Genomic DNA, 16,463 nt, shown 5'->3' with positions numbered 1-16,463 from the left:
GAAACAAACAGTGCCCCCAAATAAAAGGTAGAACAAAAAAGGGAACAACAAATCTAAAATTTTAAATAATGCAATGGGCTAATATGCAAGGCAAGAAGGCATCAAAATTTAGGTGAATTTTGGTGAATTAATAACATAGTTCTTAAAATACTAAATCATCATTTCTAACATATTTCCTGATCCAAAAACCATAGAAGAGGAAGCCTTAAATAAACATCACCTATCTCAAGAAAGAATCCCTTTGCTTATCCTTTGATAATTCTGATCTCGTTCCTTTCAACACCCTGTGGTTATTATCCCTGAAGCCATTCCTCAAGGTATGTTATTGGGGCTCACAGGGTTATACCAGTTTGGTACCTTTCTCCACTCAATCACAAAAAGCAAGCCATATGGAACCACAAAGCTAAAAAGGAAATCAGACAGGTTTCTTGTAATACCATGTCCAATAAGCCCTGAGTCAAAATTCTACTTCACTGAAAGATATTAATGCAACTTTCTTTTTCTAACCATAAAAGTGATACATTACTAAAAATTCAAACATGATAGAAAGCACAAGTCCCCTGTAATTCCACCCTGAGATGGTCAATATTAACATTCTTTTGTCTTTCTTTCAGAAAACCTCTGTTTAGAAGTAGTACTAAATGACAGAATTTATCCTAAAAGAAAATATGGACTGTCAGAATAAACTAATTCATGTAAGCCATAAATGCAAAAGCAACCATAGAAATTGAGCATTTCAAAGGAGAGGTAATTCTCAGAACCATACATTTCATATTAGGGTATCTTATGTCACTTATATAATCTACATTCCCCAGAATAACTTAATCTAGTCACAATAAGAGTATTACCTGCTATAAGATTATTTAGACATTGTAAGTGACAAAGAAAGAAATAATAATCAGTTTTCCTCTTTACCTGTTGGGCATAAAACGTGGCAACGTGTTTTTTCCCCATCCGATAAGCTTCTTTTGCTTTGCTGTAGCATTCCATCCTCTTCTGCTGGTGCAGGAAAGCCTCTGCCCTGTAGTCATTATACTCTGGGTACTCAAAATCCTGGAAAGATGGTTCGCTTGGTGTATCTTCAGGCTCTTTTGATTTCTTTGCCTATAAGATGTTATACAATAAATAAAATACAGAGAGAGTAGAAAAATATGGGCTTTTCCTTCAGAAGATGTATTTGAAAACTGGGCTCTACTATTTTTTGCCTTTTTTTTTAAGATTTTATTTATTTATTTATCTATCTATTTATTTATTTATTTGACAGAGAGTGTAAGCAAGAGAGCACAAGCAGGGGGAGTAGCAGAGGGAGAGGGAGAAGCAGACTCCCCACTGAACAGGGAGCCCAATGTGGGGGCTCAATCCCAGGACCCTGGGATCATGACCTGAGCCAAAAGCAGACACTTAACCCACTGAGCCACCCAGGCGTCCCTATTTTTTACCTTTTTTCTCAGGAAAGAAGACTCTCCCCAGAGTTTACCTAGTAAGTCATGCATTTAGTGACTACATTAACTTTTTCATGGTACAAGGTACCTCTTCTTTAACCACTCTTATCTTAAAAGATGTTGAAAAGTTCTCTAAAATTATCAAAATATAATTAGGTCACAAAATCAAACCAAAAAAGAAAACATAAGATATTCAAAGAATAAAACTCATTTAGCTAATGCAAAATTTTCCAAATTTTAGTTTGTAAACCCAAAGAGTCATTGAAGGTAATAATGGCATATTTCAATTTATATGTTTTAAAAAACAATAAAATAATTAAATAATATTCTTTTTAAAACAGAAGGGCCGGGACGCCTGGGTGGCTCAATGGGTTAAGCGTCTGCCTTTGGCTCAGGTCATGATCCCAGGATCCTAGGATCCAGCCCCACATTGGGCTCCTTGCTCAATGGGGAGCCTGCTTCTCCTCCCTCTGCCTGCCACTCCCCCTGCTTGTGTACACGCGTGCCCTCTGACAAATAAATAAAATCTTCAAAAATAAAAAATAGGGGCGCCTGGGTGGCTCAGTCATTGAGCGCCTGCCTTAGGCTCAGGTCATGATCCCGGGCTCCGGGACTGAGCCCTGCGTCAGGCTCCCTGCTCGTGTTCCCTCTCTCGCTGTGTCTCTCTTTGTCAAATAAATAAATGAAATCTTTAAAAAAATAAAAATAATAATAAAACAGAAGGGCATTTGGAATGCCCAAAGCTGATAGTAAAAATCGTAAGTAGGCTTATGCGGCAGTTTTCAATCGGCTGACTACTACCAACTAGCCACTATGATAGTGTTGACTTTTGAGTTTATTAAAAAATCATCAATCAAGTAACTGCTATTCAAAATGGACCCTTAAACAAGCAAAAGTAACTCTAAAACACAAAGTAATGAAAATAATAATTATGCCTCAATACTTCCCACCAAATAGAAAATTGCATGTTTCTGAAGATGTCTCCAAAATATCAAAAGTGGGTGTTTAAAAAACAGTAAAATATAGTTACTTTCTATATCCAATTTGGTTTTTCATTTATCCCACTCCTAAAGTGCTATTTGCAGAAAACTGCTTGCAAACAGAAATCTGATATGTTTCTTAGGCTGTCACTGGGCAGGGGGAGGGTGGGGGGATGGGAGTGGGGATTAATTATTATGATTTAAGTGGATTTTCTTAAAAGCTTAAAAGAATTCCAAGTATCAGGTGCCATACCAAGTAATTTAATGAACATTTTATGAAAACTCAATCCCAAAATTCCTCCAAAAATATAATCTTCAATTTCTTAAACAAATCATGGTTTTCTGATATAATTAATTGAAAGCAAATTAAATAGTGTAGCCTGTTAAATTCCTAAAAGCTGAAAACTGTCATTAAATTAGAAATATTACCAAAGATTATAATTATAATGTACTCTACAATACAATCTTTAATAAAATGCCACTTTAATTTTTTAAGGTAATATCATTTGATATATATTAAATATTACATTAAAATTATATGTATGTTATATAATACATGTATCACTAATTGACCATTTTTTCAAATTTCGTACCTATTAGTTGAGTTCTGAAGCCACAAAAGGTTGGGGAAAAAAAACTGGTCTAATATATAATAGTTGATTGTATAATCTTTTTACTCATTACATCTTATTTATTTAACCCCTAGAATTCAAGAGGCTTAAAATGAGTTAAAGAATAAAATAAAGGTATCACCATACTCCTAACTCATTATCAAAGTCAAAAATTTGTAAATAGGGGGCACCTGGATGGCTCAGTCAGTTAAGTGGCTGATTTCGGCTCAGGTCATGATTTCAGGGTCCTGGAATCGAGCCCCAAGTCAGGCTCTGCACTCAGTAGGGAGTCTGCTTCTCCCTGCCCCTCCACCCACTCATGCTCTCTCTCAAATAAATAAATCTTGAAAAAAAATCTGTAGGAGCGCCTGAGCGGTTCAGTCGTTAAGCGTCTGCCTTTGGCTCAGGTCATGATCCCGGGGTCCTGGGATCGAGCCCCGCATTGGGCTTCCTGCTCCACGGGAGGCCTGCTTCTCCCTCTCCCACTCCCCCTGCTTGCATTCCCTCTCTCGCTGTGTCTCTCTCTGTCAAATAAATAAATAAAATCTTAAAAAAAAAAAATCTTAGATTAAACAAATCATTACACAAAACTGAGTCAAAATGTATAAATTGGGTACATGAGAGTAATGTATTAACTCTATTTTATTTTACATTTAAAATATGTACATAAAAGTTTTCCCAACTTGAATGTAAAAAAAATTAATAAATTAAGAACTTTGAGCTTATATAAAAAAAAATCTGTAAATATAAACAGTTGATTTACTTTTACAACAAATACCCAACCTATTTTACGAAAGAATACAAGGCTCTCTCTCACATGGGAATATTCATAGACCTACACCCTTCTGTCACTCTCATCAGTACTTAAGCACACACTTGTTTCATATTAATGTTTAAATATTCTATGAGTATACGGTTGCATCTGATAAAAATCAAAGATTTTGCAAGGAGGGGATCATAAAAATGCTTTCTGTGACTTTTGAAAAGCTACAGTGCTTAACAGAATGAACATAAATATTTCAGAGCATTAGAGTCTCTGTTGGTGTTCATACTAAAAAATGCAAATCACATTTGGTTCTCTGGGAAGAGACCCTTCATTTCTTATTCTTAAAAAAGAAAAAAAAACAGTATATAATGAGAAATGCTTTCTCAAATAATTACTCTTTCAAAATGAAACCATGATTTATTTTTATATCCATTTCATAGTATGTGGCTTATTACTATAACCCCATTAACAAGGGCCAAGTGAAATACAGGCTTCCTAAGAATTCACCTAATTAGTGCCACTTACTTTCTTGAAAGTATGATGTACTATAATACCGAAACCATTTCCCATGGTAACAAACTTGTAAATTTTATTGAAGGCTAAAGGGAAAAATAGTAGTATTAACAAAACACAGTTTTAAATGCTAGCTTCTTTAAAATAGATAAATCAAAATATTACTGGTACCATGATACCTCCCCCTTTAACATCTGTGGTCCCTTAGGGTCCTAGGATATCAAAAACAGAGTATTCTGTTCACAAATCTTAAAATAATTTTTATCAGTGTTATGATACCTGCCTATATTTTGTGGAAAAGGCTAAGAATAATTTCTAGAATAACTTAAAAAGTCTACATTTTGGCCAATGTTTACATAACTCACAAACTCTTTTTTCTTATTTGAGCATGTTCCAATCATCTCCCATTTTGAGCAAGCACACTTTCTCCCCATTACTTCCTCTATCATCATAATGACCTACAGTGCCTTGCTCTATTATCAGGAGAGAGAAGAAATAATCATTACCAAGGTGGCCTTGATGGTCTCATCATCATCTTGTATCCCCTCTGCGTCTCATGAAATACTACACCTAACTATCCACGATGAACACAGGCATGTATGGCACTAACAGACCACATGAATACAAAATTTAACTGAGTCCTATATGTGAACAAAGTGATGGTGAAACATCCAAAGTAAAAAGGGAGCATACAAGTTATCCCTGGTGGTCTTAATTAAATAAGTAAGAAGAACAGGATAATGAGGGTCTGTAAAAAAAAAAAAGCCTAAAGTTAATACAAAACTGATATATAAAATCAGTTGTATATCTATGCATTTGCAATGTTCAATCCAAAAATAAAAGTTTCATTTATAATAACATTAAAAAGAATAAAGTAACTCAGAAATAAATTTAACAAAGGACATGCACAACTTACACTCAAAACTACAACATACTGTTGAAGAAATTAAGATCTAACTAAACTGAAATTCATGAACTGGAAGGCAATATTGTTAAGATGGCAATACACCTCAAGTTGATCTACAGACTCAACACACTCCACATAAAAATTCCAGCTGGAATCTGGCTGGCTCAGTCAGAAGAGCATGCGACTCTTCATCCTGGGGTTGTGGTTGTGAATTCAAGTCCCATGTTAGGTGTAGAGATTACTAAAACAAATAAATAAATAAACTTAAAAAAAAAAAAATTCCAGCTAGCTTCTCTACAGAAATTGGCAAGCTGATCCCAAATTCACATGCAACTGCAAAGGGACCAGAAGAAGCAAAACAATCTTGAGAAAAGAATATAGATGGAAACTCACACTTCCCAATTTCAAAACTTACTACGAAGCTACAATAATCAAGGCAATGTGGTACTGGTAAAATGACAGGCATACAAATCAATGGAACAGAACTGACAATCTAGCAATAACCTTAGAGTCAATTCCTTTTTGATAACGGTGCTAAGAAAATTCAGTGGGGCAAGAACAGTCTTTGCAATAAGCGGATCTGTGACAACTGGATATCGACATGCAAAAAGAATGAACCTGGACCCCCATCTCACACCATATACATGAATTAACTCAAAATGGATCAAAGATTTAATGTAAGCACTAAAATCATAAAATTTTGGAAAACATAAAAACAAAAACCAAAATAATAAAATATAGAACATAAAAAGCAAAAAAACTTCATGACCTTGGATTAGGCAATGGTTTCTTAAACAGGACACCAAAAGTACAAGCAACAAAAAAGAAAAGATAAATTGTACATCATCAAAATTAAAACTTTGTGCTTCAAGTGAAAGACACCATCAAAAAAGTAAAAAGACAACTCTCAGAATGGGAGAAAATTTTGCATATCACATGTCTGATAAGGCACTTGTATCTAGAATATAAAAAGAACTCCTATTACTCAAGAATAAACATTTTTAAGGAGCACCTGGGTGGCTCAGTCAGTTGAGCATCAAACTCTTGATTTAGGATTGGGTCATGATCTCAGGGTCATGAGATGGAGCCCCATGTAGGGCTCCACACTCAGCGGGGCGTCTGCTTGAGATTCTTTCCCTCTGCCCCTCCCCTTGCTCCCGCTCATATACATGCACTCTCTTTCAAATAAATAAATAAATACTCAAAAAAAAAAAACCCACAAAAACAAAAAAACACTTTTTAATGGGCAAAGAATACAAATAGACATTTTTTTTTAAAGATTTTATTTATTTATTTGACAGAGAGAGACACAGTGAGAGAGGGAACATAAGCACAGGATGTGAGAGAGGGAGAAGCAGGCTTCCCACTGAGCAGGGAGCCCGATGTGGGGCTCGATCCCGGGACCCCGGGATCATGACCTGAGCCAAAGGCAGACGCTTAATGACTGAGCCACCCAGGCGCCACACAAATAGACATTTCTTCAAAGAAGATATACAGATGACCAATAAGCACATGAAAAAGTGCTCAACATCACCAGTCATCAGGGATGCAAATCAAAATGACAGTGAGATAACCACTTCTTTATTAATCATTTATTTCCTGTTTCCTGATGCTTTGACATCTGGGTCCTTGCTAACCCCTAGAGAGAAAGTACCCCCAACCCTGGGGTTGTCTAATTCCTAGAGAAAGCAAACAACTCATCTGCTAATATGTAAACCAATCTCAAGCCCATATTCTCAACCACTTCCTTTATGGGGTTCTCACCCTCAGGGCCACCATCCACATTGCCTAATCACCTACAACAGATAGGAGAAAACCAGGGACAGTTCCTGCACTCCAGAGCCTGCCGAAACTGTTCAAACTAGCCAATCCTTAACCTGGTTGCACTGCCTCACCCATTCCTCTGCACAGAAACCACAAAAAAGGCTCTTGCCCACATTTCCCCTCTGCTCTGTCTCCTGACTGACTCTAGTGCTTCTCCATGTGGCCCTGGGTGGCAAGCCATGCCTCCCGTTTCTAGAGATCTGAGTATAATAAATTTCTTCCTTCATAACATTTCCATGTCTCAGTATCTTATCCTACCTGATTAAAACAAATCCCGGGTACCCTTAAGACAACTTCATACCCACTAGGATGGCTATAATCAAAGTGACAGATACTAACAAGTGTCAGAGACGATGTGGATAAATTATAACCTTCATACATTACTGGTGGGAACATAAAATGGTACAGCCATTTTGGAAAAAAGTTTGGCAGTTTCTCAAATGGTTAAAAGTTTCTGCCCACATATTTAACATATTTACATCTAAAACCCACCATATTACCACCCCACTGCTCTTCAATTAAGCCTCATACTCTACTGTATAGAGCCTATTCAGAAAAAGTTACAGAAATTCAAGTGCTTGCCATACACAATGACATTGAAGAAAAAAACATAATCAGCTATAAATTCATTATTTTGAGCAAACAGATATCCTAAAATCAAATATACTATTGGTGGTTAAATTTCCAATCTAGTTAAAATGGTGAGAAATAATCATAAAATTATACCAACAAACCAATTATATTTTCATATACAAGTATTTACCATTATAGTAAAAATAAATAACTCCATACCTTTTTCTCCTTAGACTTCTGTGTAGTATGAGAAGTGACATTCTCATTTTGGTGAACAAACTCTTGTGCTACAACTGTTTTTACAGGGTCTCCTTCAAGAACACAGTTTAGAAACTGAACTGTGTGTTCTAATGAATAGCTGTAGAGAGTTACAGATATAATGTTACTTAAAAAAATAAAAGTTAATATGAAAACAGTAACATATGCAATCCTTCAAACACTGGCTTACTTCTAAGTTTTAAACATTGACATTATATGCTCATTATGCATCTCAAAGACTCAAGAATGACCAGAAGGAAATTATTAAATAATAGCTCTCAAAAACTAATTTTTGTGAAAAAAGACCAAAAGGTAACATGGATAATGAACTCATTTTCTGATCTTTTATTCCAGGTAGATTATCCACAACAAATCTTACTTTCATCTCATCACCTATACTTCTTAGGTCCCTTGTTGGTTCACACATGGTTTCCGTTTCCTTCAAACATCAAACATAGACAATATATCTTTAAACTGACATTTTTATTGTGTGAAGTTTCACTTTTTACTTAAACCATAAGGTTCTAGTCAAAGAATTCTAAGCAGGGATATAGAAAGGAAAAAGTAAAACACTATCTTACCCCTCACCCCTAATTATTCAGGCATATTTTCATGGCAATTCTATATATATGTAATCTCAAATTCTACAAATTGACAAAGACTTGAAACACTCATGTTCCAATTTCTAAAGAAACTCATTCCAAAGCAAATTATAAATGATTTTATACTGCTATTATTTCAGGCTGTTTATGCTTCTGATCTCTTCCAATGACTATATAATGAAGAGCTGACCACAAAGGAGTATTTGTGAAATGTGATAAACAGTGATCCAAAGTACTGTGATATTTTGCTATTCTTCAATTTAGTACAGACAACCCTTGATGGAGAACCATTTTGGGGACTACCACTTTAGCCCTCTGATATTGCTACCTCAGATACGATCAACAAAGAGCGGTTCCTAGGGATTGGAAGCCAACAGCAATTACCATCCTAAATAGCCCTAAAAATCACAGGCTTGCTTATTACTCTTGGGGCTGGAAGGCAGTATCCACCATTGGTAGTGTTAAAGGGAGGATGGCCCTGGAAGATTATACCACAGGCATATATATAATCAGTAACTGAACCCACCTACCCTTCTGAAGGGTGAAGGTGAAGCTACTGCTAACTGAAAAAATTATCCAGCTGCTGACAAACAAATGGAGGCAACTGACCACCTACCCTGAAGGGCCTGACTGACCCCCATGACTCTGGGCATCCCCAGGAAGGACTCACTCAGTCCCCCTTACCTTGCCTGGGGAACCACAACTCTGGGTTGTTTCACATCAGTCCATCTTGTGCCAGGTCCCCATAAAGAGAGTTGCCATATGCCAGTGACACTCTCCTAATCCCCATTCCCTTGGGAGATTTTAACACATAACTCTAAGAAAACAGCTGGTTAGATAGCAAAAATAAGTAGGGAAATTGTTTATTGGAATAATACCATTAAAAACTTGATTTAAGTGACATGTTTAGAACTCTACATACTTAGCAGAGAATATTCTTTTTCAAAAGCACTTTCGTGTAATATCTGTTAAAACAGATCACGTATGAACCACAAAGAAAATCTTAAATTCTAAAAAGAACTCTTCAGGCGACATTCTTATACCTCAGTACAACAAAATAAAATAAACAATAGTCCTCACTCCACCTACCACCAAAACCATCAAACCATTTAGAAAATTAAACACTCTTCAAAAAAAAAAAAAAGCATATTAAAAATTTTTGGGTAAATGAAAAATTTTTAGGTAAACAAATCAATCTGAATTAGAGATTATTTTAAAAATAATGAAAATAAAAATGAAAATGAGGGACGTCTAGGTGGCTCAGTCGGTTAAGCATCTGCCTCCAGCTCAGGTCATGACCCCAGGGTCTTGGAATGGAGCCCCAAGTCAGGCTCCCTGCTCATCAGCCTGTCTGCTTCTTCCTCTTCCTCTGTCCCCTCCCCCTGACTCGTTCTCTCTCTCTCTCGCTCGCTTTTGCTCTGTCTCAAATAAATAATAAAAAAATAAAAATACTGAAGAAAATAATTTTATAATATTGGGGTAGGACAGACTTCCTAAAATGACATTAAACTTGGAAACCATAAAGGAAATGATTTTCTGATAAAACATATGAATTAAAACATGTATATGCCCAAAGAGACTATACTAGGTTAAGCGATAAGTATCAGGGTAGAAAAATAATAATAATCTATAAACACAAAGATAACTACACATAATATATAGTGAGTTCTCACAAATGTCGAAAGAAATACAAAGAACCAAAGAGAAAACAGGCAAAAAGTATTTAGTAGAAAAATAATGAAAAAGGCTCAACCTTCCTAGTGATCAAGAAAATTAAAATTTAGGGCACCTGGGTGGCTCAGTCGATTAAGCATCTGCTTCAGCTCAGGTCATGATCCCAGGGTCCTAGGATCAAGCCCCGAATTGGGCTCCCTGCTCAGTGGGGAGTCTGCTTCTCCCTCTGCCACTCCCCCTCTGCTTGTGCTCGCTCTCTCACTCTCTCTCAAAAATTAATTAAAAAAAAAGAAAATTTAAATTTAAACAACAATGAACTATTTTACCCATTGGGATGGCAAAAATCTTAAAGATTCTTAATATCCAGGGTGGGTTACACTATCAGTACATTTAACTAATACAGAAAGCCTCTCTCTATATAGCTAATATATATATATATATATATATATATATATATACATATACATATACATATATATATATATATAAAAATTTTCTATGCGCACACTCTGAACCAGCAACTTCACTTTAGGTACTAGTGTACAATAGCCTTCATCCATGTGTGCAAAAATGTATGTTCAAGGAGGCTTAGTGGGCAACATGGTTTCCAATTTTTCTTGCAGTCAAAAAGCCCATAAAGAGGAGCATGTTCAAATTATAGTACTTTTAGGGGGAAAACATCCATCTATGGGAATGACAACAGGAAAGGTTTTTTACGTGCCATTTTTGTTTTTGTAAAAAAGAAAAGTTGGAAAGGTTGAAAGAATACCTTTTATATCAGGATTTTTATAATAAAAATGGCCATTAGAATGGAAAATAAATATATAAATCTTTAAAAAAAACACTTTACGATTATTATGGAATTAACTCTATGGACTTAAAAAAGCGAATTACTAAGTATGGACTAGAAAAATAAATACCAACAAAACTACAAAACAGTATATAAAACAACCTATTTTTGGTGAAATATGTATTTATATATAGACACAAAAGCAAACAGATACACATGTAAGCACATACACATTAGTGGACCATGAACCAATTGCCAAAACCTGCTCACTTGCTATATTATGTACGTTGCATTTAAATGGTTTATAATATGCCTATCTGATTTGTTATCAGAAAAATTAAAATGATATGCTTTCAATGACATCATAATAGAACCTACAGATAATCCTATCACTTACTTGTGGTCCTTGAAAATGTCCACCAGAAAATTTTGGTTAATGGCTGGAAATATCTTAAAGAGCTGCTTCTCCTTTAGTTTAGTGGCACAATCTTTTTCAAACATAAGTGCCTCCCTTTTCTAAAACAAACAAAAGAGACAAAAATCATCCTTCAGATAGAATTTATAAAACTAATTATGCTGATCCATAAGCATGGTTACTTTGTTGCAAAAAGATTAGTCATTTAAAGCAATCACAGACTTTCTTCACTGATTAAAGACTGAAATTAGTAATATAAGTATTCTTGCACTATTTATTTATATCCCATTTTTTGCAAAGTATTTGAAGCTGTTCATTTATATACATACACAATCACACATATATACATATATGTGTGCAAGTGTATATAAATATATACATACTCTCACATATACACACCCAGCACGTTCAGTCATATTATACAAAAAAAGATGAAAATATAAACAGGATATAAATAAATGAAGAAGTCAGAGTAGAGAAAATAAAAGGAAGACTATAGGATAAAGCTAGCAGGTAACATTAGTGTATAAATGCATGCCATAAAATCCTGTACAATTGCTAAAGGTGGGCCACAAATTCAGTTCTGAGCTTCTTAGTGGCCAAAGCAAAGGGGGAAACAAAGATTCTCAGTGTCCATAAAATAAAAACAAACCAGTTGCTCAGGAGAAGTACAGCTTTTTCTGGCACTGAGCCCTGAGAGAAATTTCTCCCATGGGTCCTCAGAAAAGGGACACTGGGTGATGCTGTGAACAACGTCCTCATAAACATATTCTCCTCAATGGGCAGAAACTACAACGTACAAATGAGTTGCAAATTCAGGTTGACGAGAAAATCTTAAAATTCACAATGTAAAAAATTTTCACAAACATATTTACTCCAAAATAACTGTATGAGAACTGCCACTGATTATTTTTTCATAAGCCATAATGGGATCTGTTGAAACTGCCAAACTAAAGAACTTTCCTAAAATGTGCTTTTTAAATTCTAACCTAGGATTATGGTAAACATTCTTAAAGTTGATTTCTAACTCTAAGACAATTTGTTGACACTGTAATGTAAGTACATAATATTTCTGTTTGCTATGAAGCTGCTAATGTTTGAAAAATAACTCCCTATACAATTTCAAAGGTGACTCAAAAATATAGAAATTACAATAATCTAGGACAACCCTAGAAGTGTTATTGCTTTTGAAGCCTAACGTATCTAGGTCATTTACAACACCAAACAATAAGACAGAGTCCACAACAGGTGATAATCTGACCAGTAAGAGAGACTGGTAAAGCTGAACACATCACACACCACAAGAGTAATGGAAACAAGCCATCTCAAGAATTAAAAATATTTCATGTTTTATTTAAGATACACATTATAATCTGAACTTACTAAAAAATTCAGGTCATAGAGTTTCTAAACTACAAATTCTAAGGTCTCATGACTGAAAACTCATGACCTTAATCATCTTAGAATTATTCTACTTTATATATTATGCCTAACGTTTATCTCTTTGCTTAAAAAAATACGAAGTGTATTTCTCCTTTGGAGACAAAGAAGGAAAAGAAAGCATCAAGAAATTCTCTTACTGAGGTTCTACCTAAGAAGTATCCTTGGGACAAAATAAGTACAGCTTCTATTACCCAACCCACAGAAAGATAAGCAAAAATCACTGATAGAAAAAAAAAATGCATTAAGTTGGGAAGTCAGAGATATTCATCTGTTCACTATTATACTGAGAGATTAAAAGGCAGATTAGAACCACAAAGTTAAGTTTCAGTATTTAAAAAAAATGGCAGTTCAACAAAAGGTGACATACCATTTGGGCATAAGTTCTAAGATTTCCTTATTTTTTTAAGAAAATGCATTTCTCCAATTTATTACACATATAAATGAAGAGGATATTTGAAACAACACTACATTATAAGACCCTACCAAAGAGACTGGTTCCTTAGGTTATGTAAACATGCAAAAATAGTAGCATGTTTCCAATTAATTAATAAGATAACTGGGGAAAATAAATATGAAGGTGGAGGAATACCATCATTCTTCTTATGCCCCAATTCTAGGTATTTCAGCCAAATGTAAAGGTGCTCCTTTGAGTAGTCAAATGAGTAAGAAAGAAAGTAAAATGTTTTAAGATCACCATCTAAGAATTACTTCTTTTCTTTGAGAATTGGACTAAATAACCTCTAAGTTCTTCCCCTTTTTGATTTCTGAAATTCTCTAATACTAATTTTCAGAAATCAAAAAAAGCCTAAGAAGAAAGGCAAAAGAAGCCAAATTCACTTATGGCTTCATAAAATTTGATATGGTGAATAAGGAACAAAAATAAAGTTCAAAATGAAGTTTTTATTTGAACATGTTTGATTAAAAAGTTAGAAAAAGAAGAGTAGTTATTTTTTTTAAGTTTCTAAATTTTTCTCTAAAAAACTCTGTTTTGGGGCGCCTGGGTGGCTCAGTTGGTTAAGCGACTGCCTTCGGCTCAGGTCATGATCCTGGGGTCCCGGGATCGAGTCCCGCGTCGGGCTCCCTGCTCGGCGGGGAGTCTGCTTCTCCCTCTGACCCTCTTCCCTCTCGTGCTCTCTCTCATTCTCTCTCTCTCTCTCTCAAATAAATAAATAAAATCTTTAAAAAAAAAAAACTCTGTTTTGGGGTGCCTGGGTGGCTCAGTTGGTTAATGTCCCACTCCTGGTTCTCAGCTCAGGCCTTGATCTCAGGGCCATGAGTTCAAGCCCCACGCTGGGTTCCACGCTGTACATGGAGCCTACTTTAAAAAGGTTGGATACTTCTTTAATAGCAAAACAGACATTTCTTTTTACTAATTTATGAATAAAATTATCTTTAAATGAAAGATTTCTTTCATGTTTTTCAAGAATTAAAAAATTATGCTAAAAGTAAAAAAAAAAAAGATGCAGCTCAATCACCTGCAAAATTCAATCTAAAATAATGGTTTAACACAGACTGGCTTATTGTTATAGAATATCAACTAATCTCCCAGAAGCAAAAAATTCCAGCTTCAAACTTCGAAACAGTTTCAATTTTAACATTAATTTCGATCAGTTAAATACAGATTCCAGACTAGGAAATACAGAATCAAATGAAGATCACAGAGTAAACATACAATCAACCTAGAGTCAGAGGCAAAAGCTTAAAAGTTATACCATCTCATACCAAAGCGTGTTTTTCCTGTAAGGCAATTTCTTCTGACATTATTTCTCTGAGTGATACTTTTTTAGTTTGAGTGTTCCAATGATCCAATAAGGGTAGCATTTCAGGTGCTGCTAAAGACTTCAGTAATTTTTTGCCTGTTCTCTGAGATGATTTTTGTTCAGGATTCTCAAGACCAATGTGCCCAACCAGGGAAGGATCTATAAAAGCAGTATAAATAGTATCAGACCTTCAACAATAAACAAATTAAGCATTACTCATTCTGTTACAACTACCTCAGAAAGACCAAAGAAACATGATTTTTTATTTCTAGCTTATAAATATAACTCTGAAGTTTCAAAATATATCTTCACATAATTGCAAGCAAGAATATGTATAAATGTAGGAATATCTCAAATGAGCAAGGATCTGGGTATCATTGCAAATCAACTCAATGGTTCCCACTCTTTTTTACATCGCATGGACACAGAAAAACCAGCACACATACACTGGTAAACAAAGGGAGTTTGGGCCAGGTGGAAGCAACCAGCTAGAGCAGCTCTGCTCAGCTCTGCTCAGCCACTCCAAGGACTGAAAGGATCAATATTTTAGCAAACCCATAAACCCAACAGAGGCACACAACAAATATTAAACAAATGATATTCAATATAAGGAGGAAACTGAACATTCTAAGAAGTTCACAGTAACGAGATTTAACGTATAGTATTTCAGCATCTCAATACCAGCACATTCTGATATACTCCTTAGTTCTCCCGGAGAGTGAAGACAGCAGATACTGCCATCCCCATAACTCTGATACCTTTGCAGTACCTCTAGCTCTCAAATAGCTTTAGTTCTTGAAGCCGCAACTAAAGCATACCCAAAGAACCTTCAACCTGGAGTCCTGGTGTGAAGTGGACAAAAGAGGCATCTGAAGGAAATGTACACAATAGGAGGCTCCTGTTAACAGCTCTGCCACCCTGCACTAATCACTGAGGACGATGCTACCCAAAAAGTCTTCTAGAATCAAGTATTTCAATTTGGCAGATGTTCCAAAAGCAGGCCGACTTTTGTGCTCTAATAAAATTAACATCAATAAAAATTTCGAATAACCAAGTAACAGTTGAATGATGCTCTCAATCAGACACATGAACATTTTATTGCTCTCAAACCAGAAGTTTTCTTTCATTCAGAGCAAAATCTTAAAACAGGAAACACCTTGACTATATGTATTAGAGCACACCTAAGGTGTTCCACTGTACTCATGAAAGTTAATCATAGGTGCTTTTCAGTTCTTCTGGTTTTATGTCAATATTAAATGTTAAATATTCTAAAGAATTTTTATTTGCAAATCAAAATTCTTGGGTAACATATTTTGTGGAAGTACATTTAATAATGAGATAAAATTCATACACATACACCAAGTTTTGACATCATGACAAGAACATCAGGAGTAAAAAGTATGTGCTTTACCTCGCATAAACTTGCCACAGGATACCTCTTCTTGTCTTTGTCGCTCCTAAACACAAATGCAGGACAGGGGATTCGCAAAGGAGGGTGCATTAGAAAATATGATTATATTATTTTTCTCTAGAAATCACTTCTTGTAAAACTATCAATCATTCTTGCTAAATCTAAGTAAAACAATAAAATTAGATAAGATTATGAAGTAGGACTATATCAATATATTTTTCAACTTATAGAGCTCTTAGGCTTTTTTTCTTTAGACTGTTTTTGAAATTTAATCAGGCAGCACTGCAAGTCTTTAGAGAATAAAAAACTATTTATCATTTTTCTCTGAAAAAAAATCAACAATCATATTGAGCTCCATCATCAATTATATAATTTGGCCAGTCTGGTAATAATCTAAAATATTGGAAAGAGAAAAAATATCACTTATCTGTTTATTGGAAAAAGTTCATTCTCTCTCAAAGTCAAAATTCAATAGAATTCTTTCATACAACAGA

At 35.0% G+C, this 16,463-nt stretch overlaps 1 protein-coding gene across 15 annotated transcripts in view; it reads right to left on the bottom strand.

The window, feature by feature from the left end:
- Positions 1 to 16,463, bottom strand: part of N4BP2 (NEDD4 binding protein 2) — a 124,196-nt gene that overhangs the window by 52,993 nt on the left and 54,740 nt on the right. For 12 of the 15 annotated variants that reach the window (XR_012377888.1, XR_012377889.1, XM_073891555.1 and 9 more), the window contains 5 exons: positions 15,970 to 16,015; positions 14,521 to 14,717; positions 11,338 to 11,456; positions 7,836 to 7,974; positions 916 to 1,104 (listed from right to left, as the gene is read on the bottom strand). Coding sequence is in view for 12 of the 15 variants with exons in the window: in XM_073891555.1 (XP_073747656.1) it covers positions 916 to 1,104; positions 7,836 to 7,974; positions 11,338 to 11,456; positions 14,521 to 14,717; positions 15,970 to 16,015 (690 nt within the window). In the remaining 3 variants the exon portion in view is untranslated. Of the gene's footprint in view, positions 1 to 915; positions 1,105 to 4,818; positions 5,061 to 7,835; positions 7,975 to 8,253; positions 8,314 to 11,337; positions 11,457 to 12,007; positions 12,145 to 14,520; positions 14,718 to 15,969; positions 16,016 to 16,463 lie in introns of those variants that run through there. The other 3 variants (XR_003211261.2, XM_073891559.1, XM_073891560.1) reach the window with 3 other exon arrangements.

This window comes from Callorhinus ursinus, unplaced genomic scaffold (assembly GCF_003265705.2).
Source record: "Callorhinus ursinus isolate GAN/ISIS: 27379988/994484 unplaced genomic scaffold, GSC_fseal_2.0 scaffold4, whole genome shotgun sequence".
NCBI lineage: Eukaryota > Metazoa > Chordata > Mammalia > Carnivora > Otariidae > Callorhinus > Callorhinus ursinus.
The sequence above is the reverse complement of the archived record's forward strand: the minus strand, read 5'-3'. Positions and strand labels throughout refer to the sequence as shown.